The sequence below is a fragment of the Sturnus vulgaris genome, chromosome 3, assembly GCF_052056855.1.
Source record: "Sturnus vulgaris isolate bStuVul1 chromosome 3, bStuVul1.hap1, whole genome shotgun sequence".
NCBI classification, from domain to species: domain Eukaryota; kingdom Metazoa; phylum Chordata; class Aves; order Passeriformes; family Sturnidae; genus Sturnus; species Sturnus vulgaris.
Window position 1 is genome coordinate 62341689 of NC_142245.1, and position 25043 is coordinate 62366731.

The 25043-nt window shown below is 36.7% G+C and overlaps 1 protein-coding gene across 14 annotated transcripts in view; it reads left to right on the top strand.

Annotated features, from left to right (window-relative positions):
• Window positions 1-25043, top strand: part of PTPRK (protein tyrosine phosphatase receptor type K) — a 377978-nt gene that overhangs the window by 157276 nt on the left and 195659 nt on the right. For all 14 annotated transcript variants that reach the window (XM_088161829.1, XM_088161832.1, XM_088161831.1 and 11 more), the window contains exons 4-5: window positions 13677-13758; window positions 15581-15696. In XM_088161829.1, coding sequence (XP_088017955.1) covers window positions 13677-13758; window positions 15581-15696 — 198 coding nt within the window. The remainder of the gene's footprint in view (window positions 1-13676; window positions 13759-15580; window positions 15697-25043) is intronic.

The following is a 25043-nucleotide window of genomic DNA, read 5'->3' on the forward strand; positions in this document are numbered from 1 at the left end:
TCGTATCTGCCATTACTAAACAGTAATCACTGTAAGGGAGGGTAACAGAAATGCTTTGAATAGCCCTGTCCTATCACTGTTTGCCTTGATCAAAATGGAAGTCTGCTTTGCCAAGGTACACTGTTTATTTCCCATTCCGATTACAGAGAAGCCATCCACTGGGATATCAATCATTGTAGCTATCTGCAAATGCTGGTAAATTAAAGGTGATCTTTGAATATTTTGTAGTATTTTGGTGTGTTGGTTAGTGAAATATTTTCTCTTTACTGTCTATAAAGGAGCTGGCATAAAAGTTACTGAATCATATTTATGGTTCTCTAAGCAAGGTGTGCAAAAGTAATTTTAGCAAATGTTATTAAATAAATTAGAAAGGACAGGTTTTGTGTGGTTAAAAAGGATAGGTTTTGTGTGCTGTTTGTTTTAAAATAATTAAATCTGGGTAGAGCTTCTGTGCTCAAATGTCAGGAGCTGAGGTCTAAAGTAAACATGGGCATTGAGTTAAAGCTACTGTTCAGGTTTGCAGTTTCAGCTTGCTTTTCAGAAGTAATAGTCTTGCTGCTTTAGGTGACACATGATTAAGTGAATCTCTCTGGGGCATTACGCCACCACGAGACAAGATCTAATCACACAAATTTTCTTAAATCTCACAAGTGCTTCTTATTTAATATTTTATAAGTATTTGGTTACTCTTTGTATTATTGATGATGCATCCTTATCCAAAGTATAATTTACCTAACTGAGCAATTAAATACAAAATTTAATGGTTACCGTTTCAGGCCAGGATAGCAGAGGAGAAAGTGCAGTGCAGGAGACAACATGTTTTTTATGGGAGTGTGTATGTTCTGGTATCCAGCTTCCAATAATGGAGACTTTATTAACTTTCTGCAATTGGCACATCTCAAACTCTGGTTTGTGACAGGACAGGGATTGCTTGAATGTGGCTGACACACTCCACTGAGAGAATATAATTGTTGGTGGTGTATGAACATTGTGGGGAGATTAGATCTGTTTGGAATTCTGGAATCCAAAGAGCTGGGTGTTGTAACTGGAAAGCCTTGAAACCTCAGGCTGAGGTTTGGCTGACATGGTTGGCATATCTGGCTTGAAACTGCAAGAAAAGAGGGTCTGAAATGTATGGCTGAGGTACTTGGAAGCAAAGTGAAATCCTGTTTATCAAATTGCTTTTACATATTTCTCTGTCATGTTAAGTTTTGCCTTCACAGACATATGGTCTGTTCATATCAAGCAAGAGTAGAATTTGTCTTTCTTATATACAGTGTGAAGTGTGTGTGTGTGAGCACAATTTATATCTGTGGATGAAATGGAAACGGGCAAAATAACTTAGAAAAACATTATCAGCTGAGAAAGTGTTAGAGAAGCAGCAGCAAAAGAAAGTACAGCATTCCAATTTCCAAACTGATTAGAGACAGATTATTGGAAGAATATCTGAAGAATGTGAACAATACAAATAAATAACGAAATCTGTGACTATTTTATTTTCAAAATTCTTTAGGCACCGGCTCTTGTATTACAAGACGTTTTGGAAGTGAGGTAAAATCTAGGATTATCTGTAGTGTGATCTAGGGACCTTATCTCCCTCTTTGGTGATACCCATTTTCATGACAGCAGTGGGTGCCACTAGACATGCCCATCACACCAGGTGTAACAAAGTAATAAGTTTGAGTTTGGAATTTGTGCCAACTGAGTATTGGTTTGGTATCTTTGTTGCCTTATAATGCCTTGATGTTTGTGTTTCCAGTCTCACTGTTTCATTTCTTTTGTTTGTGCACTGGCCTTTCAGTTCAGCTGTCTTAGATGGAAAACTTTTGCTTATCTCACCAGAAGTTTCCCCACCATTTTAGTTTTGTGTTTCAAAAGTATAGAAATAAATTTTGGTTTATAACTATTTTAGTGTTCGAGGGTATCAGGAATGAGGAAGCAGAGAATGAGACTTAGGCTTAGTGCACAGCTCCAGTGAAGTCCCAGTGCTTACAGGAACAAGAAAAACCTCAGGTGACCTCTAAAAAAAAATTGTGCTATGGAAGCTAGGTGCACTCAATTTTTTGAGAGAGGACACTAAGACAGCTTGTCAGATGTGGATAGAAATTAATCTTAGCTTTATTGAGGGATGCATCTTGGTGATAGTGCTTTTGCTTTGAAAGATGAACCAAGGAAATGGAGTAGTGAAGTTATTCTTTTGGAGATGCCAACATTGAAAAGAGACAGAGAATTAAGGAAGATGGAGCTGTAGTTGCAGGAAGCCTTGTTTTCACATGTGCAAATTGAGTGTATTCTGGGAAGGAGTGATGAGAGCAAGAGAAGCAAGGTGGCAAATGAGGAGAGAGTCTGGAACACACAAAGCTGTCGAGAAATGCCTGATAGAAGGGGACATTGTGTTGAGGAAAGGAGAAATGAGGAGAAATGAAGTTTGCATAAGGTGAATGTTACATGCTAATTTCCCCCTGACATTATTTTTATTTCCTAAGAAGGGTGTTGGAAAGTCTGACATTGAACAGAAACATTGAAAGTTGTTTTAGAATCTCCATGTTTGTTTTGGTGGTGTTGTGCAAGTCACCTTTAAGTTAAGGGAATGTTTCTTTTACAGAGTTGAGACAAGAGCTTGCTCAGTGTTGTATGTCAGGTGCAGATATTACACATTGCAATCAGTATTCTTAGTTCAAAGCTGCCAGGAGATGTGGGAAGGAGAACCTGAAAGTTACATGGAAAAGAGCTAGGTCTGTTTCAGGCAAGCAGAGAGGAATCTGGTAATTCTGTGTGGGTCAGTGGAATTTATAAGAATATCTGAAAATGTCGCTAACTAAAAATGGCATCGTGAGTCGGACAGTATATCAGCAGTCTTTGGATAAACATAGTTAATATTTGCTGAGACACACTGCCCTGTTCATTGTGTGTAATCAATACCTTGTCCAAATTCAAAGTATGTATTGGCAAATGTAAGCACAATCATGCACACTTCTCTATATCAACTACTGAATGCAGAAATATTTTAATATGATATAAGTGGATAACTAGGGTATCTAGTATCTCCTTTGGAAATGATATATATGTATATATATATATATAGAGAGAGAGAGAGAGGGTTGAACTTTGTGTTACATTTAGGCTTGTGGTTTTATTTAAAAGATTTTTGAGAATTGACATCCTGAAGTAGTGTAAACAGATCAAGGCCTGTAACTTTTAACATTGACATAGATTTGGAATAATTTTTGTAGCTCATCTTTAGAATTGTGAAAATAAATATTCTTGCACATGTATTTAAAATGTGAGCATAAAGCACATGATGAACTTTCTAATTTAAATCTACATGGATTTTCCAGTAGGAAACTATAGAGATACTGGAACTGCCTTCTCAGTATTTATTGTGGTGGAGCAATATACTCTTGGTTTTTGCCTGGTATTTCTCTGTGGTTATTAAAGCTGTGTTTTAATGTTGGGAATTTCTTGTGGCCAGTGGTGTTTTGCAAACCATTATAAACTGAACATGATGATAATTGCCTGTGACTACAGAAGCCTCAGTCTGGTGAGGAGAGAAATCATCATTCCAATCGCAAACCCTAATTTACTCCCACTTAAGAATTGCCTTTGTCATCTTCTATAAAATGTCATGTAAGTGAAAAGTGCTGTGTTGAACATAATGCAGAGTGCTGTGATACAGATATCAACTGGATCCACTGATAGGATAGTGTCCCTGCCCCCTCATTGGAAAAAAAAGACAGTTTAAATATAGGTTTTGACTTTCCTTTAATAGCCAGTGGCACAATCTTTATTAACTTGCAGTGGCTTACAATAATGAACAATGAACCTTGAATGCAGCGATTCTAAAATATGTTTGTCTTGGGCTTGAAGTTTATCTTAACCTATCTGAAGGTTACTGGTAAGGATGTCCTTCTCTCTTATCTGCTCATTGTAGATAAAAATTGTAATTTTATGAGGTGAAAGGTTAGTACTCATCTATGCAATCTTTTTCTGCGGTTTAATAATCCATCTGTTAAAAATTATTTTATAGGCATGTTAAAAATATGTGTTTCAAATTAAAAGAAACTATGGTAAGTTTGCTCTGCTCATTATAAAACCTAAGCTGTTTCAAGAATAGTAATTGCTTGGTGTTTCTCAGCTATTTTTCTGAACAATTAAAAAAAGTTGGTGCATTATCCTGAAAAAGTTCAAAGAATGTGATTATGATTATGTCGCTCTTTCAGGAGACAATATTCACTTGGGAAGTATTTTTGCCTTCCTTTTTCTGTGGAGAAAAATGATACATTCATGTGCAATACCAGAGACCTAAAATATTACTCATTTTGGTAGGCAAAATTGCTGAAATAGCTTACATGGTACATCTATAGAAGAAACAAAGAAGGTCTGCTCAGTATTAATCTTCAGCACTTAAAAAATGAAAATGGATTTGTTTTGAGAACAGAGAGACTCTTTTCTCTTGAATTTAGGATTCATTATTCCTTTGTTTGACTTTTCAGTTGAGCTTGTTTGTTCAAAGGCTAGTTGAAGTATCACATGTCTTTGCAGATTGATGATAGAGGGAAGGTGGAAAGGAAAACAATTAATAAGACTTTAGTGGATATACTGAAGTTAAAGGTTTTAAGGGGAGGTGGAGGAAGTTCTTTGCCCCCAAGTCTCTGTCTGGTTAATTTTTATCTTTGTGTGATGTGCCTGACTTGACTTGTCAGTAACTTGTCTTCTCTGCTGTGATCCAGTTTCAGTTGTTGAGCTCCTTAATTGTATGTAACTCTTTCCTACTTCTCCCTGCAAACCGAGAATATAATCTGAATACCTTTAGCTTTCTACTCCAAATAACTGGAAGAAACTGCAATGATTCTGTGTTTAATTATTTTTCTGTTAATGATATAATGACTGAAAGCTCTAAAAATATCCCAGAAAATATGGGAAAATCCCTTCTGAGTTAATTTTACATATTGGTCATTGCCAGTGGCAGGGAAATCTAGATCTGGTATCATTCCTGACTGCTGTTTATCTACTTAGTGTCACAGATTCCACAGCTATTACTTTTGCTGCTTCATCTTCTTTACTACTTTTTTCTGATGTAGAAGTACCCTGGAAAATAAATATTTCACCGTCACAATTTCAAATGCAAGTTTCTGCTTTAAGTAGGAAATTAGGGAATTAATCTGACTTGTCTGATTTCATTAAGCAAGGCATGTCGTATTATGTATAACCAAGTCGTAGTGACAGTTAAAATGGTTTCAATGTTCCTGGTCTAATATTTTCAGAAGTAGGAAGATAATTTTCAGAAAGACTTGTTGAAATTGCATCTTAGTATCTGGAGGCCTGGCATATCTGGTGTATTTAGAGACTTTTTCAAGATTTTGGTCTTTGTAGCTAGCTTTGTAGCCTAGGTAGTCTAAGTGAAGACAAAATCACCAAAGCCTGGTCCTGAGTACACCCTAACTGTGACATGTACAAGGATGTCAATTAATATACTTTGAAAGACTCAGTTTTGTTTGTTTTGGGTTTGTGGTGTGGTGTTGGCTTTGTGTGTTTGGATTTTGTGTTTTTCTTTTTTCTTTTTACTTTACAAAGTTAAATTTTGGAGTGAAAAGCTGTGGGTACCATTGTGTGTCCATGGAGATGTATTCTGTATTTTTTTTAAGGTGTATCAGTTTATGAAGACAGAAGCAAATTTTTAAGCTCTTTCTGCTTCAGGGTCTCATTTTCAATGTGTCATGCTCTTGAGAGCCACCTGGTTCTTTTGCTTTTTCATTCACGAATACAAATTTGGTAGGTTTTGCTTTACCAACCATGAGGAATTAATTTCTTTCAGTTGTAGTAGAAATAAAAAATAAAGGAGTTGAATTAGTTATTAGGTATGGGTTGGGGTTGTTCTCCTATCCTAACCCGATGTGGAAATTTTGCTGCTTACTCTAAAGTAAAGGTGCAACCTGTCAAAGTGATTTGTTTAAAGCTAGTGTGGAGCAACAAATTAATGGTTAACAAAGTTTAGCTTGCATTCCATTGCTTCACTGTGACAAAAGCTGTTTTATACTTGATTTCTTTGCTGTAATGTGCTTCTGTATTACGTGTTTGCATTGCCTTTTCCATGCAATTGTTTTACCTGTAAATTCGGACCCTATGATTATCCTTGATAAATATATGGATTTGCTGGGTCTGTAGTTATTGCTGATAAACTGTCATCAGTAAAAAGACAGTAATGACTGCCCACTTAAGCTTCTGGTCCATTAAACCGAAACACAGAAAAGCTTCGAGGTGGAAAAAAAAAAAAGGAAAGAAAAAAGTAGGAAAAAAGCATACAATATAAATTAGAAGTTACTGTGAGTCAGCTCCATGGTCCAGGGCAGCGTGATCAGTTAGGCTTAGATTCTCACATGGAAAATGGGAATTAACACAATAGATTTTGGGCTTTGGGTTAAAAAAAAACCTTGCTTATTCAGATGTCAGCATTTGGCAATGAAATATCTGTGAAATCCCCCTACAAGTGCTGAGGTAGGGCAAGGCTTTTGGAATGTCCCTTGAATGTTCCTTTGCTTCTCTGTGACTAAAATGATTGCTGGAGAACCTTTTATAGCTCAAAACTTTGGTGATGGATAATAGCATATTTTTACTAGGCTATTTGTAGAGGGGGATAGCAAACCTTTCCAGGTGGCTTATACAAATAGTGCTTCCATCACCCCACAAATGATTCATAGGCAGGAATAATCTAAAACAGACAGGTGTTAGTTGGTAGCCAGCATTCTGGCAGAATACATCTAATAAATATTAAAAGTTGTAAAATGCATACATGAAAATTTACAATTAACACTTTCTAAAGAGAAAACGATTATGTTCAATCCAACCCACAGCGAGTATCTGGAAGATAGTCAAAAGTGAACTTAAACCCTTCTGTTTAATATAAGAGAAATGAAACTAGTTTGTAGGACAACAGTTTCAGAAAAATCAGAATGCTCAAAGTTGAAAGGCACCTCTGTGGGTTATCAGATCCAGCTCAGAATTTTTCCACATGATAGGGAATTTCCAAAGGTCATTGAATGTCAAAAAGGACTGATCTCTGCTCTAGATTGGAGAAGTGGCATTATGCCAGGCTTGTATTGCTACATTTTCATGTAGCTACCCATGTTCCAAAGGACTGCTTCTGTGCTGGGAAGAGTTTCCTTCAGGTTTTTGTCTATTGTGAAAATAAGCAAAGCATTGAGTATTTCATATGGATTCTTAACTTGTCTCTTACTGCTACTCTGCCAGTTTTAGCCTTTAAATGTAATGATTTACAGTGCTATCAATGTTTTGTTGCCCATGGTTAAGAGTCATGACTTTGTACATGGTGTTATTGTTGTTTTAAAATCTAAATAATTTAACAGCTTTCACCCTTAAATGCTTTGGTTTATTGAATATCTGGTGTTTATGGGCTATGGAGAGATGTTTTTTCATCAAGTTCTTCAGTCAGTAAAGAGCAGGGTGGATTTTTACAAAACTGTAAGTATTCCCACATGATAATCTCCTACTGCTTCAAAGCCAAAGCAGCTGTAACTCATCCATATGTGGTGCTTCATCCAGACACTTTCTAGGCAGGAGTCTAGAAACATTTGGCATGAGCAACTTAAAAGAAGTAAGCAAAGATAAGTGCAGAGATATGATTTTTTTTCGTTATTAACACAGTGGTTTCCAGGGTCACAGTCTAATTTCTAGCTTTTCCTGCCATCAAGAAAATGTCATACAGGTTCTTTCAAAGGCTTATTATGCTTCATACTAATTATCTGTTTTGCTGGAACATGTATCTTGTTTGTGGAGGTAAAATATTGTTATTGATTCTAATGATGTTTGAATTGTTTAGCTCAACAAAACCTACCCTACAGTTGTTGCTTTCACGAAAAGAGATGATTTTACATTTTTGGTGTGGCATTGCTTTTTGTTTGGGTTTTTTTTCGTCAGAGATTGAATAGGTAGCTAGGTACCACTAATAAAATGTCTAAAAGATCACCCTTTAGCACCCTTTGAAGGCATGTCTTTTTGTGTATGATTCTTCACCAGAGAACACAAAATTGAGGTGAATCTTGGAGTACAGATTTCCCTATGTCAAGTGAAGCTGAAATGTAACTTTAGGGATTAGAGGGGTTGTGAATATCAGGGTTCCTTGTAAGTGACACCAAGATGATCAAAGAATCTGAGATGACCAGCTCAGCTGGATACCAGTGAGAAGATAGCCTTAATTCCTTTGGTTTCCAATGCCAGGAGGTGTGTTATTGAGGAAAAAAAGTAGTAGTAGTAAGGTGTTAGCTGGCCTGGTGGACTTGAGATTTCAAAGTTTTTCACCCAAGTGTTTGATTTGCTGTGCTTAAGTTCTCTTGGGTTATGTCAGCTGCAAAGACTGCCTGACAGAATTACTTGAGCATTCAAGTGGAATTAATTATGTTTTCATGATTTCTAAATTAGTTCAGCAAAATTGTCTGTAACTTTCACAAGGGAAATGCTTTTTATTATGTCAACAAAATTTTTATATGTTAGATAAAATTTCTTTAGCTGTCCCTTTCAGCTAGCTTCCATTAAGTGTTTCTTTTGTAACGTGACACTGTTTTCATGTTTATATTAATTTTTAGCTTCTTGGTAATTAAAACCTACGATTTAGTGTTTTAAAATGCCTTTAACATTGTGAAAGCATTGAATAGGGCTAGAACTTGTCAGTGAATAGGATTTGTTACTGTTTTATATATAATTGGTCTTGCTCTGCATGGCATTTCATCTGTAGAGAATTATTTTACTGCAAAACAAACTTTCTTCTATGTGCTGCTTAACCTTTATCAATTCTATTGCCAGAAATAGGTTGGAATATATCTAGAATATTCTACTGTGCTGTTACAAAACTGAAAATTAATCAATGAAAGAGGTGTGTATGAAGTAGAAAAAAAGTTTTAAGGTTTTCTTTTTATATTCTTATGAAAGAATGAAGTTTTATATCTGATGAGGCTGATATAACATCTGGTGAAGTTAGTCTATATAACTTCATTGCTTCTTTATTTTTTTGTTTGTTTGTTTCTGTGGGGGTAATTTGTAATTTTTTGTAATTTGTTTTTCGGTATTTTTGGGGTTTTTTTGTGTTGTACTGTGGTTTTACAGTGGTTTATCACAGATGTGATAGCTTCTGTGTGCACACAGCTCTCTAATACACCTTTCCACTATGCCTGAACAAAAATATGTTGTAGGTTGAATGCTTTATGGAAATTACAGTATCTGAGTTTTTCCTTTTAAAAACATTTTTATTTTTTTCATCTCCAATTCTTCTTCACCTCTCTCTAATTATATGTATTAGAGCCTAGCAGAAAAATATTGTCAGTGAACACTACATTTCTGTTGTAATTAAACCTTTTAATGCTCACTTTTATCTAACTGAGGCATTGCTTTCTATATATGATGATGTGGCTGTCAAAACTGGGAGATTGTGCCTCCTTCACTACCATGACTGGTCAGAACTAGTCAAGTGGAGAAAGGACAAGGAAGGTCTTCATATTGTACTGAAAACACCATTCTTGGTGCTGGTGGTGCATTGCTTACAAAAGAACAGCTTTTACAATACCTAGGAAGAATTGTATTCCAAAGGGTAGACTTTGGGCTACAGAGTTGTTTTCCCTCTTTCCTGGCTACATTTTGTACTTAGTTGACTAGATATGCTTTGGGAGTGTCTATTTTGATCAGTGTCTCAAATGAGCTAATGATGATGATGCCTAAACTTTTGAATCCTGACAAGAGCTAAAAATTCAGTGACACTGGTCCTTAAGAAGTACATTTCTTATATTCCTGCAAGTGCAGGCTTAGCCTTCATGATGATTACAGGATGCATTGTTAGGGCTATGAAGCAATGAGGGGGTTTAAGTATTTCTTAAGCATTAAACTTCAGTAACTAAACACTTGTAGGAGTCTGCTGCAATAATTACTACTTTTTCCATTGTATTCAAACACTCTTGAGTATTTAAATTGGGGAAAATGTTTATTTCTGAAATAATATTGAATAAATAGTGATTGTCATCTTCTGGATTTTAGAACTGGGATATGAAAAGGTATGTGTTATTTTCCAGTGCCTAAACAGAAACAGCCTTTTAAATTTTTTTTATTATTATTATTTTTATTTTTTTCTTCTCATCATACACCTAATTTTAGGCTTGCAGCCCTTTACAGGTTGACAGGTGTATAGGCAAGAGTGATGTGATTGACAGAATCTAGTTAGATTTCCAAACATCCCTCTGCACAAACTTATAGTGAAGCTAAGCTGCCATTCTATGAGATACTTCCTTAGATACAGAATTGTGTCATCATGTTCATATGGGATCAGAGTACATGCCAAAAAACAGTGCAAAAGTTTGTAGGTAAAAGCTACATTGGAATTGCAAGGACAGCATGTAATTATGAAGTCCTGCAGAAGGACTCACCAACTGCGAGAGACTGAGAAATAAAATGACAGCCACATTTTAGTGTTGATAATGAGATATAAAAAAATGCACACTCCATAAAATCTAAATTTCACACATAGAATTATGGACTCAGTTGAAGCTTGCCATTGCTGCTCTGCAGCAAAATGTTGGGGTTCATAAAAACATCAGCATAGAGCCCAGGGATGGACAAAAAAAGGAAATGAAGTGTTAAGAATGGTTAAAGTAGTTCAGTACAAATTAGGTAATGGTATAAAGCTGTTGAATAAATTATGACTCACCCATATTTTGATTACTGTGTGCCAGCTCTGCTCTCGTTATCTTCAAAGAATATAATGCTGTTAGAAAGAGCTTTAGAGAGAAGGATGAGCCTAATCAAAGAAAAGGGAAAGACTTTTATATGAGATTGGCTGAACAATCTGGGACTCTTTAAATTTGAGACAAAATTACATTTACATTTGGGATATATACCAGTGGTTTACCAAGTTATGAATGATATAAAAGGCTGACTGGGATCAATTTGTCACTGATTTGGGTCATTAAAGGAAGTCTGGTATAAACCATACAAATGGAAACATCTCTTAATGCTGTCAATTTTAAACCCATGGATTTTTCCAAATTACACTGTGTTCACTGAAAGCTTGCATGGTTTTAGGGAGAAAATGGCCCAGTATATGGACAAGAAATACACTAGGAATGGCTAAATAGGTGAGAGTGTGTGTGGTTCAGGGAGTTCTGGCACTGGATCTTCATTTGTATATGAATGTAGGTACTTCATAAACAAGGACAGGCAATTTTATTTGGAGAAATAAACGACTATTTGTGTACCATCTGGGAACTGTGTAGAAAATTCTGGGATCAAGTCTGATTCCCTTGAGTAGCATTTGAATTACCTGAAATACTTAACACCTCCCATTCTCATTCATTGTGTCAGTTTTGGAACAAATGAGACGGGACAGTTGTCTCCATAACCCTGCTCTGTGCCAGCCCAATTCATACCCTGGAAACAGTTTCTCTCTCTTCTCCTCTCCTCTCCATTAAAGAAAGTGAGCATCTCTCAGAAGTGCACTATATGGGCATGCAATTAAATTGTAATAAGTGGAAGGACATTTCTGGTTGCACAGACAACTAATGTTTTCTGGCTAGAGTGATAATTTGAATTTTTTTTTAGCTGAAATGAAAGTGTCAAGGTCATTCTTTCTAGGACTGTAAACTGAAGAGCAGTGCAGATGAAGTGCAGGATTCACTCCCAAATACTTGTGTCTTATTAGGATAAGCCTCCTCTGGTGAAAGCAATGACTCAACAGTCTGTTTTTTCTCAAGTAGTTTGTGTATTTGAGGAAAAGAGCTACCTCAAGTTCTTGGCTGACTTGTCAGCATTTTGAACTGCTGTTTTCACCTATATGTGCAATTCCCTTTTTCCATTTCTTATTTTAAATGTGAATAGATGTTATCCAATTAAAGCCTGATAATCTTTTAAGTGAGCTTCATTTTTTGCTACATTATATCTATAGTTATGAATGTTCAATAGTTGTATTTGTAGCAATTATGAATATAAAATATGATACTATATATAAAAATCTCGGCTCCCTAATATCTGTCCTTTTAATCACTATATTTTTCTTTTGCCTACCTAGTAAACTTTGTCTCTTATAACTTTTCATAGACTTCTTGCCTTTCCACATTTCTCCATATTTTCTGGATTTTTTGTTGTTATTTTTCTTCTTATCATGGATGTCTTTATCTTTCTATTTTCCGTGGATTTCTCTTTTTCTGATAACTTCCTACTCCTGCTAGGTGGAGGTTACTAGGATTAATCTGGCAGAGGTAAAAAAAAAAAAAAGGAAGTAAATTAATTCCCAGCAGTATCCCAAGAACGGTAGCTTTCTCTCCTCTGACTCCCAGTGTAAGAAGGTATCAACACACAGGAGAAGGACACACTCATAGAGGCAGAGCTTTCCTGAGAATTGGATCTAAGTTATTTCCCAACGAATTCATAACAACCCAGTTAGAGTGAGCACAAATTTAGTTCAGTTCTTAGCATTGATGCTCAAATTTCTTAATTAGACTTCGAGAAACAATGTGCAAGTTTGTGTATGTTATAGAACTGTATTGTCTTGTAAAGAAACCAGTCTGCCAGAAGGACTTTGAATATAATGTTTATTTCTTACTGAGTTGTGTTCCATACCATGCAACCATTTAAATAAAAAATATGATAATCCAAATTATTAAAGAATTAAAGATATTACATTGATATCCATTACTGGGAACAAATGCCAGCTCTCTGAAAATGCCTGAAGAGTGCATAAGCACTGTCAAACAGTGCTGTGGTCAGAAATGTCAACGGACTGTGAAAGTAGGACTCCTGGACACTAAATTAATTTCCATCATACTGTTGTTGGCCAAGGCAGGAGGAAAATGCAGAGAATGAAGTGGCTTTTGTAACTAAATTCTTGTTGGGCACAAACAAAATTTGAAGGGAAAAAAAGAAATTGGCTAGAAGTGCAGTCTTAGCAAGAATGTCTGGAGAAAGTGCAAGAAGGATTGTAGTCCAGTGCATCAAAATATACATTCCCCACAGGCATCCTTTTTCTGCAGGCAAAGCACAATTTCAGGAGCTCTCTGAACCACCACCAAGCAATTCTTCGTTGTTAACTGCCCATTTGGGGTAGGGCAAGACACTGGATGTGAAGACAGTCTCTTCTTTTCTATCATGCATAGAAATTTTCTCATTGCCTTGCAAGAAGGAAGAATGAAGTTTATGATTACTCCATAAATCTCATGCTACAGCTGTTCTTTTTGTTGCCACTGGGGAATGCCACACTATTTCTGTGTTTTCTTGTGCAACTGTGCTGCAGAAGGTTACAGGAGACTATATTGTGACCTCCAGGAAAAATACAAATTTTGCTAACATTTTTGGTTGATCACTTTTGTGCTGAGATGCTAACTTCTCTGAAAGTAATGGCATTTTTTCAGAATTGCATAATTTTTGCACATTTAGCTGAGACAAAGCAGTATGCAGCTAAACATGTTTTTTTCTGGTGTGCTGTGAAGAGCAAATCCGAAGCAAGCCATGTATATGAATGCTATGGAACTGCACCACACTGAGTAATAAATATTCCATTCAGTTGTCAAACCTTGTAGGAACTTCAACTAAATGAAAAAGGCAACGTGTCTTATATCTACACGCTTGCCACCGGGGGAATTCTGTAGAAATGAGTGTTGTAAACATTTTTTCTTTTATTTTGACAGGTAATATTTGAAGCTGAAGTCTCAGATGGAAGAAATGGCTACATTGCCATTGATGACATCCAGGTCCTGAGTTACCCTTGTGGTAAGAAATGATTAAGAGCTGCATTTTTCTCTGTCTTTTCAGGACATATTTGAAATTGCTGTGGACTGCTCAGTTTTCATCACTTGATCACTGATATTCTTTGTTCTTTCAATAGTATTTTTGTTGCAGCTTCCAGGAAGAAATGTGATTGCAATAGTGATTTACCTGGGTAAAATCTTTTTCTGCCAGGGGTAAATTATACAGGGATAAAAAAATGAGCATTCTTCAGCGTCTTTTTAGTCATACACAGTTGGTGTGCATAATCAAAATGGGTTTTAATGTTAATGTGTATACTCACTGATTAAAGAAAACTGAATTGGCAGATGCTTGTAGGTGGTTTATCAGATTTTATACCCCTTTTCTTTTCTCTCTCTCTTTTTTTTTTCTAAACAGACAAAATAGATTTAAAAAAAAAATAAAGAAAAGAAAGAGCTTCTGGCTATTGAAGTACTGAGGGATACATTTTGTTTATTTTTTTGTGGACAAGCTTCAGGCATTTATGTTTGCCTTTCCCTGCTAATCCTGGGGAATAATTGCGTACATGCAAACACAAGTTTTGACAATGAGAATATTCTATTACTAAAAGATTGTGAGGAAGAAATTGTTATTGTGCATTTCTGGCACTTTTTAATCAAAATTTTTCAGCAATTTGTTTCTCTTTAATTTTTCTCATCTTCCCCTAGACATGCCCTTTCTAAAATATGATTTCATTCTAATGTACCACATGGCCGATAATTTAATTGCTTTCTGAAATGACCAGAACATAACAATATCCTGCTCCAGTTTTGCAAAATGATACCAAATAATAAAGTTCCAATGGCAACCTCACATTTTGTTTTTCTTATACCCCAAACCTTTTAAAAAGATAGCTCTCCGAAGCTACCAAGCTTACAGGATATTTGAGTGAGTTACCTTTTCAATATTTCAGCCAGCCCAGCTATCTGATGTCTGTACTCAGCAAAACTCTGCTTGGATTCAGTATCTGGCTTTCTTATTTATTTTCTTCTTCTTCTTTGTGTTTTGTTTTGAAGTGCCAAAACAAAAGGCACTTGGGTACAGTCATCCCAGCACATTATCAGTATGTTATGGTATTCAGACAAGCTCTTTTTGTTACTGATGTTTAAACCCTGTTTGTTCCAATTTAATGTTTTTTCCTGTGCATCATGTTTTTTAGTAAGCACAAAGAAAGAACAGTTCCGCTTCTGTTTTCCTTAGTTGCTGTTGAGAAAGGAGTGGGTGAGCTGTGTAATGTGCCCATTCCTTAAATGTTTCTGTTGACTTTTGTAGGTCTAGTAAATCCTTCAGGTTGTTGTGCTGCTGAGATTTCCTACAGCCTTTCTTAGTGAGTGTGGGAAATAGATTTGTCAGCTCCTGAAACACTATATCCAATGCCACAAATGATTTTATTTTCCAAAACAAGAGGTCTGAGTTGCACTGCAAACATAACGTGAACAGTATCTATTTGCTTGAGTAGTATGCTGCTAATTGGGTTTTTCTCAGTATGATGGATTTCATACACTCAAAAGTCTTTGGGATAATTCTTGTCAAGCGCTGCTGACATCTTGGCATCTGATCTCCTTCTTTTGGCTTCTATTTTAAAAAGACTTTATTATAACACATGTATAACATGAAGTTAGTAGAATCACCAGGGGAGAAGGAAAGGAAATCCCTCAAACACTGATGAGACAAATAATTTTCTCTCTTCCATTTATTTTTTAGCCAAAGATTGTTAAAATATGGAGATTGAGGGAGATAATGTTTCTGGCACCTTTATTTCTTTGTAATGACTTTTATTTTTAATTTTTGTTTTCCCCCTCTACAGATAAATCTCCACATTTTTTGAGGCTGGGGGATGTAGAGGTCAATGCAGGGCAGAATGCTACATTTCAGTGCATTGCTACAGGGAGAGATGCAGTGAATAACAAGTTATGGCTTCAGGTAAGGCTAACTCATGCAAGTCTATTTGTCTAGAGGACAAGCTGCTTTCTGGAGATGAAATATTTAAAATTCAAAGCCTTTTATTCTTCTGCATGTAAAATATGTAACTTAAATGGAATTTTATGTCTGTTCAATGGAGAAACTTGTAATCAGTTTTGTAATGTTGAAAAGCTTGGATTAAAAATAAGAACTGGTGTTGGTGCTGGGATAAGGTTGGCCCTTAAAGACATTGTGTGCCTTCTGTCATTGTAACTCAACTCCTCTGTATCAAAATGTATTATTATTAAATGCAGATAATTGACATTTGGGATCTAGTCAGACACAGATGTAACACAGCTGTCATGAATTTTGAGGATTTTTTAATCATGTAAATTTTCTGTCCAAGCAGGTGGCTGAAGGGATGTGACTGTACTTCTGTGTGCATATCAGTTTTACTCAGTAGCATATTAATTTGAAGAGCCTAAAAGGACTGCTGCACATCCTTTTTCTCTGTCTCATATTGGGAGGAACTTTAACTTTTACCTGTGTATAATTATAAATAGTGTGTATGTCAGAATTTAAAAGATGACTATAACCAGAATATAGCCCTTCTTACTATGAAAGAAGAAAAAAAAAAAGAAATGAACACCACCATCCCTCCAAAATACCCAGTCTCCTTTGTATTGTGGCGATGGGGTACCTACATTTAAGACCACTGGTTGAGTAGAATGATGGTAAAGTTTCCAGTTGCTCTTAAAAAAATTAAATTTTACCACTTAAAAATTATTTTAAAAATCACTTTAGTGGTACATGTATAACTTATGTGCATTCTTTAGTCTATATGTAGATCTTAAGAACCAAAATTCCTTTAGAATGGTTTCTAAATATGTCCTCTAAAACTTTACTTTTTTTATAATGTGTATTTCTATTTATTTTCAGAACTAAAAACTATGCAATTTTTGGGAAACATACTTTTAAGTTGTCTATAGTCAGAACTTTAAAATATGTATTTTTTGAAGTAAAGTGTAATCAGTTATTTCAGTCTGATTTCTGTTTTAATAGTGGAGCTGACGAATTTTGGCTTACTGTTGCATATAGGCATATGATAAACTTGTAATTTTAAAGAGCTTTTTAAAAAGATGATTAAAAATCTGATATGCAAAATGTATTATTACATACAAATTTGCTGCAACATTAAGAAGGAACACAAGCAGTAAATGCATAGCATTTAGTGAAAAGGTATCACAGCAGTAGGAATGATTTGTACTCCATGTCTTTGAGCAGAAATTTGTTTAAGTTGAATAAACATGTAATGCATTCATTCAGAAAAAGCAGCTTGATTTCTGAGACTTGCCAAATAGAGCACACAAAGCACAAAAAATGAAACTGGCCTGGGTTTTGCTATATCCGAGGCAAGACAATATCACAAGGAGCATTCCAGCAAACCTGTGAAGCGCCACTTGCAGTTGATTGTGGGTCAGAAAGACCCAGTAGAGACAGCCAGCTGGAAATCTTCCCTATTGCTCAGTCCTTGGAGTCAGATAACTCTGACAGATTATCCCTTCTAACTTTCACTCCCCGGAGAAGCCCAGCTAACAGCCAGATCAACTCAGAAAACATATGTTTTGTCCCTCCATATGTTTCACGGGTAGTTTATTTTTTTGTGTGTGTGTACGTGGATCACAGATGTGATAATTTCTCACAGTGTGATAGATGAAGTACTTTAGAGGTTATAACTCGGCTTACCTGGGCTTGTGAAGTGCCCTGATACTCTTGAAGATACCTTGATACTTGAGCTTCTGTTCTCTTGTTCTCCTGTAAACAGTACTGAATTTTCACCAATTTAAGCGTGACTTTTTTTTCACTCATCATTTCACATGGCAATCCTACTTGCCCAATATAAATGTGAATCAGCAACTTTCTCTATATGGATAATTTTCCTTAGATTGCACTCAAAGTTACTGTTGTTGTGTATAGCTAATAGTGAATTTACTCCTTATCCTTAAAAACTGGCATGGATATGTATGGGCCTCGTAAAACACTGGAGTGTAACTTGGAGAAGGTTCGCTCTAACCTTTGACCAAACTCAAGATTCATAAAGCCCAAATAGCCTGAAAGGAAAACTGGCAGATCAAATCAAATGCCTAAGTAATTGTTTTTGAGAGCCTTAAGCTGAAACATTCCAGGAATGTATTTTTCTCATAACAAGAAAGGCCATTGTAAAAAAAAAAAGAGACGAAGCGCAAAAATGAAAAATAAGTGGATGATGGTAGGGAAGAAAACACTTGCCAAACACATAGTTTTAGAGAAAATAGCTTTTGGTTATGTCCTTATTGAAAGAGAAAAACTATTTCCTTGAGGAGGAAAAAAACAAAACAAAAAAAACAGCAAAGAATTTGCTATTAAAACACATTCTTTGATAAGGAAAAGTTCGAGGAGCAATCTGGGACATCAGGCTTTTTTTGCATCTGAGGAGATCTTAAGATTTCATTTGCTTGCATTGAAGTAGGAAATAAGTGCAGGCAGAGAGGTTGTTGAAGACTCTACCAGTGATCTCTGGCTCTTGCAGTCCTCTGTTTGGAGAAGAATTAAAGTAAATTCAGCAGCTTATGTAAAAAAAAAATAACAGCCACCCTGCTCTGTATTAAAAGTTCTGCAGTCCCAGTTCTGGCTGCTTCAGCCAGGCTTGGTCTGAGCTGCTACGGACTTGGCTGCACCCTCTTGATCCCTCTCTGCATGGATCTGGAGCTTTTGCAGCTCTCCAGTAAGTCAGTTCAGGAAAAGTGATCTGACTGAAAATGATTTTGACTCCAATTGGATTTTTGTTGTTGGGGGGATGGGGTTTGGGGAGGACTGTATTGTGGGGTTTTTGTTTGGGTTTTGTTGATTGGTACATGTGTTTTCTGTGGTTTTGTTTTTGTTTTCTTTTAATTTGTTTGCTTGGTCTTTTGTTTTTTGAGGTTTTTTGTGTGTGTCTTTTTCCCCCATCTTGATTTATGTCTAAATTACCCATGTAAATAATGCCAACAGGTGGAAAAAATTGGGGTGTTTGATTAGAAGCAGGGAAGAGGGAAAGACTGTAACCACATGATATAAAAATGGGGATTATGGTAGCATGTCTCCTTGTAGACCTATGTAAACTTCAGTTTTCTTTTAGTTATTGGACCCTGATCATATACTAGATGTTCTATCTGCAAGTACATTTCCATGCTTGTGTTTTCCCCAGTGTATATATCATTAAGTGCACATAGCTTTATGTGCCTAAAAATAAAAATGGACAAAAATAGGCACAGCATTTCAATACACAGTTTCCTGCATGTTTACTGCTGCAATGACAGTATTTTCATCAACACCATTTTCTGTAAATGTATGTCAGTAAACATTTCAGACAAATAGGGATTAACACTGAATTGAACTTCTCCTGACTTTCAGGACTGCAGATTCTGCTGTTTGTTTGTTTGTGGATTTGGTCTCTTGTCCCCTTTGATATCACTTTCCTGCCACCTCTGTATTTTGCAGCCTCAGTGGACCAATGTTTGGGACAGTCAAAGCTCTGTCATTGAAAGATAAGCAGTAAAGGTAACAGAAGTTTTCAAAAGTTGAGGCTGCATTAATACAGAACAAATATTTGCACAGATAAAGAGATTTAACTGGTTGAACAAGATGATCTGAAACACACCTTTGTGACAATATGAATAGTAGGCGTGGGTGCAGGGCAGAAATGCACCTCAGATTCTTTTGTTCTTCACCTTTTTTCAACCTGATCTGCTATCAAATCTTTTGCAGTTATGAGCTGAAGGATACTCTTTATGACCTGCAATTATTAGCAAATTCTGAAAGGCTTTCAAAGCCCTTAATTTTTTGTTTAAATGTTAAACAACATTGATGTTGCTTATGAAATGCATTCAGTCACTCACAGTGCTTAGTATCTTTTTTACTTGTCATTCCCTTCAGAGTGCAATGCTGGGGGGCTTTTTTTTCTCAGTATTTTCCAACTTCTCTTAAAATTTCCACTGTAATATATCACATACCAACAGCTGTAGTTTGGTCTTACTGCCCACACACACTGAAGCAGTTGGGTTGCGTAACAGGAGTCCCTGAGCCCAAGGTGCTAAACCTAGGTTTTCTACCTGTTATGCTTTGGTATGCTCTGATTTGTAAGCTTTAGGAATTAGCAGAATTCCTGGCTGAAAAATGCTTTCCTGTAGGAGGTGACCATAAGTGTGTGTGTAGTCTTAAAGAAATGAATAGAGTATGTACAGATAGATATAATAATTAATTGGTTTTTGCCCACTTACTGCTGATTTTCTTTCTTTCTAAAGCCTATGATTTTTCTTTCTTTGAAAAGATGCTTAAAGAATAAAGAATTTTTCTTTTATTAACATTTTATGCACCTTGCTGCTTTGTGCACGTTGATTTGCTAAATTAATGTAAGAAAGACCCATGTTTTATTCTATTTCCCTGGGAAATGTCATGCATTCCACTGGAATTGTGTCAGTAAATAAGCTTGCAAACAAGTCACTTCTGCATGGTAATCCTATGCTCAGAATGGGTATGTGTTATGCATTAAATTTTTGAAAGAATAGTGCACACAGGGCATTCTAAACATGAAAATGCAAGAATGGGGTGGGGGCTCTGTATGCTTATTTCATTTAATGATTTCTTTGCTAAGATAGTAGAGAAATAGAATTGACTGGGTAGATTAAATAGCGGGTACACCAAGACTCCAGAAAGCAGTGTATGTATTGTCCAGCATTTGTTTTGCCAATCTAATTGGGATATCAGAGCAATAGGGTTTTTTGCATAATCGGGCTGTGTTTAACAGCTTCCTGAGCTGGGAACAATTCTGGCTCCCAGAAGCCCAATACGATTTTCAGTGTCTTATCGATGTCCGGTTTAGCTGGACACTCGTACAGTGCAGCGCATAGAGCTTTCTGCTAGAACATCTGTTAAACCATATGTCTTGGCACCTGGTTCAGATGGCGATAACTGCGGCACTAATGAGTCCATCCATCACTGCTGAGCTTTGCATTAACATAGCATTGGATTAGGGAAAGCGGCTTGCTCTGGCTTTGCAGTCAGATGTGTTTTGCCACGGTCTGCGGTGATACCATTTGCCTTGGCGAATCTGAAATTCAAAGGGGTACCGCCTGCACGCATTTAAAGGTTTAATATGCGCCTTGTAATCCTGGGCAGATTTGCCATCTGAGCAGTGGTGAGCGGGCCAATCTGTCAGCAATAGCTGTGGGTGCTGGCTAACCGCCCTCCACTTGGGCTGCCAAGGCTGGCACGGCAGCCCCGCGCTCGCCCGTGGAGAGACTCGTCAGCGTTAATATGGTCTGATGCAGCCCTTCTCTCTGCCAGAGGAAAGTGTCTTTCCTCATGGAATAACAGATAATTAAAGCAATTGCCTGAGAGTAATAATTGAAAAAGTGAAATTAAACAGCATTATGGAAAAATAAAATGCAAATTGCTGTAAAAACAATGGAGTCAGGCTGACCTCCCAGCGGTACCAACTGTTACTGGAGGATGAGTGAGCGTCTGTTCGGGCTCAAACAACTGGCTGCATCCCACTCCCTTTGTAGAGGAAACTGCCATAATCCTCAATGTCCTGTTCACCAGCATCTTGGGTTTCGATGCTGATTGCCACAGAATGGGATGTGATATTTAGCATTCATTTTTCTTGTTAGGTACTGCATATATGCTCTCTTTAACAAGTCTTTGGACTGGGCACATGCAGATGGTATCTTGTGATGATGCATTGTGTACAACCAACATAATATTCCAGGAATTTTGATTAGAAAGGCTATTTAAGAATTCATGCCTCTGGCAAAGGGTTGAGGGACAAAACATTGACTATTTTGTTTTGCTTTCTGGAAGGGCTATTTCCTCTCAAAGGAGAGAAGTTATGCAACAGAAGTCCTTTCCTCCAGCTGTTCCCAGGTGAAGACATGGATTGGCATTCAGACGGAGGGATGGAGTGTGGGCTGTGGGTCTTAGGGGTTCACCATTTAGCTAACCTAACAGTGAATGCGGGGAGGTTTGCTTTTGGTCTCGGAAAAAATGCATTTCTAACAGGAGAGTCACGTCCAGTTTGACTTTGTTTTACATTGCTTGCATGTTGCTTTCTATTAGTTTTCTAACGTAACTTTGCCTTTTGAGATACCATTGCATTTTGATGCAGTTAATTAAATGGTTACAATACCCTTTCTTTAGTTTGATGATAAAACATTTGCTATTACAGTGCATTTGCCTATTCACCACGTTCATTACATTGGAAGAATGTTTTTTGTTGGTTTTCACAAATTTTATGATCCCTGAAAGTTAAGGGGAGCTGAGTATATCCTGAATGTTAGAAAAGCTTTGTTATTTTGCTCTTTTATTTAGTGCTGCCTAGAGAGAGTTCAGAGAAGATGCCTTGCTAGCATCTGCAGGGTTTCAGCCATGGAACTGTGATGGAAAGTTTTGATCCCTTTTTTGGTTTTGGTCAACTGTCAAGTTTGATGCTTTTTGGTTTTGAACTGAAATAAGTCAGTCAGGCCTGCTTGCCCTTAGGAGGAGTGGGAGCTATGATGTTGTGTGGAGGCTGCAGGAAAAGAGAAGGCCTATGGCTCTGATTTTGCTCTTCTCCCTGGGTGGCAGTGGGTGAGCCTATGGGGATACAGAAGACTTTTTTGGATTATCAGCATCATCTGCCTAAAGCAATTACTAATTTGCACAGCGAACTGGGCTGTTTGTGCCAAACCTTTCCTCAGCCAGTAAAATCCTGCTCAAGTCTACATCATCTTACCTTTATCTTGATTACTGGCAGTGGCTAAGCAAGATATAAGTTCTTTTTATTTTGCTGTGCTTGAGGCTTGCATAGAAGCTTCACTTACCTCATTTGTTTCGTATTGGTTGCTTTTACTTACAGAAAAGATGTTTCTGAAAGGAAGACACAGTATAGGGAAGCATAGAGGACTCTTTTGCAATGATTTGTCTATCCTACCTTCACTTTCACCTCTTCCTATTTACGGTCTGTGATAGACATTCTGGTTTTCCAAACATTTTTTTCAAAGTTGTATGAAAAGCTGCCTTGAGGTGATCTATTAAGCTCCTTGTAAATTACTTGACTTGTAGTTTATTCTGTATCACACACTTCTGACTCAGACATAGTCATAAAGAATATTCAACCCATGAAAATTACAGTATTCCTAAATTGTTTGTTTCACACAGGCTTTTTTCCTCCCCCTCTATTCACCTTTGATGCTATCTATGTCATTTAACCCTGAATGAACCATTCTCCCTCTCTCCTGCCTCCATTTATCAGCTTCATGGATAAATATGGCAGTTTCCCCTAGATGCCCGGTCATTCTAGGTTTCAACAACATGAAATACTGTAATCCTCCTGGTCTTAATTTAATTCTGCCCCAGTTAGCTAAGTCCTCTGGTCTGCATAGCTACCAGTCATTTAATTTACACAGCAGCCTTTGGAGCTACCCTCCCTGTAGCTCTTCCCTGGGCTCCCGTGGTGGCTGGAGCATCTGGTGCTGGGGACTGTGCTGCTGATTGTGGCCTCAGTGGTGGCTCCTTCCCCTCGTGCCTTGTTGTAATTTACAGGTGGAACAGCTGCAGTGGAAGTTTGGTTTTCTGTGTAGTCCTGGTAGTCACTCCTCAGTCAGGCAGTGACTGAATCACCCATGTAAATGAGACACCTGAAATAAAGGTGATGTTTATAAAAAGATATAAATTCCTTGGCCATTCTGTCCTGTGACTCTTGTCTGTTATCGCCTGCATTCAGGTTGTCTTCTCTTCAGTGGTGAGATGTGTGGTAGGTAACCTAACACCCCAGGACCTAATTTCCTCAAATGAATTACAGAAGAATAAGAGCAGCTGGTAGGCTTGGATGCTTTTAGAAAAGGGTAAATTGTCTACTGAGATTTTTTGAGGAGCTGTCTTGTAGTATGTTGGCCCTCAGTGGTGGGTTTTTGTGCAATATTTTTCCTTCATTCTCTTCTAACAAAGCATATTTTTTTTATTTTATGCTGTAGGATAAATGCTTAGTTCAGTGTGCACTTCTCAAGGTGATATGGACCTTAAATCATTGTGTCTGGAACCCCCACTTTTGTGAATTATGTGGTTTTGGTTGCTTGGGGTTTTTTTTGTTTGTTTGGTTGGTTTTTTTGTTTTGTTTGTTTGTTAAATCAAGAACACTGCATTCAAGAACCAAAGCTTTCTGAAAAGCTCCTTTTTTTTTTTTTAAACAGACTTTTTTTTGGTATGTTCAACATGTGTTTGATTAGGCTCAAACTAAGAGGATTTAACATGCTTAGAGAAAGTGAGTGTTGCTTTTATTTGTGTGGTGGCATGGCCAGGGACATGGTAGTATGAATTTTGCTAGGTTGCCTCCGGTGGGTTTTATTATAATAAAATAAATTAGAAGCGCCACCTCTAAAGGGCCAGATGGCTCTCAATTAGATTATTTCATCAGAGTCCTTGATTTCTTCAGTAGGAGGGTCAGTGCAGCGTGATAGAAATTTGAGCTACTTCAAAGGGGACAAGTTGGAGTAAAAGCAGTGCATGATACCAAGACATTTAAAGTAATCATGGATTTTTCTGTACTGCAGTGCAGTGTGCAGGATAAAGCTTGGCTTGTCACATTTGTTCATGATCTTCAGCGTATGCTTGCATGGGAAAAAGCTGTGCAGCTTTTCTTGCTAATAAACAAATGCACAGTTCATTGGAAAGTAGAATCTTATTTTGGCTTGCCATGCATACAGGAGATGAGAAAGTTAAAGCAAGTCCCACTAAGTTCCTGCTTATAAAAAATATTTAATACTCCCCCTTAATAAACAACCAAACAAAATAAATTGCTAGTTCACCTTCTTTTATTCTAAGAAGATAGGACTATTTAGGCGTATTATTTTAGCTCTATTACTAATTCATGATCTTCTTGGGAAAAAAAGACTTCTTTGTCTAAATTTTGTGCTTATAAATAAAACTGGAAAAATATTCCCACTTTGTTCAGTAATTAAATCCTTTGTGGGGGAAAATGATTAAAATTTTATTTACAATTTCTCACAATAAATGTATGTCATGCTTTATGATGTTCCTAGTACGTTAATAAATTTCAAAATGCCAAGAATATATTGAGATATTTGTGTAAAAGAAGAAAATATAATAGTGATAATAATATAGAAGTGTTTTGGATTTTTCTCCATTTGGAAATTGTGTCTTAAATGCTCCAAAAGAACACTATAGTTGTGGGTTTTACTGCCCTCGCTTTTAAATTTTTTTTAAATTTTTTTTTAATTTTTTTATTTTTCAAAAACATGATCTAGCAGAGATTATGCACTATTGCTAGCATTCAAACTATCCACAGACAATCC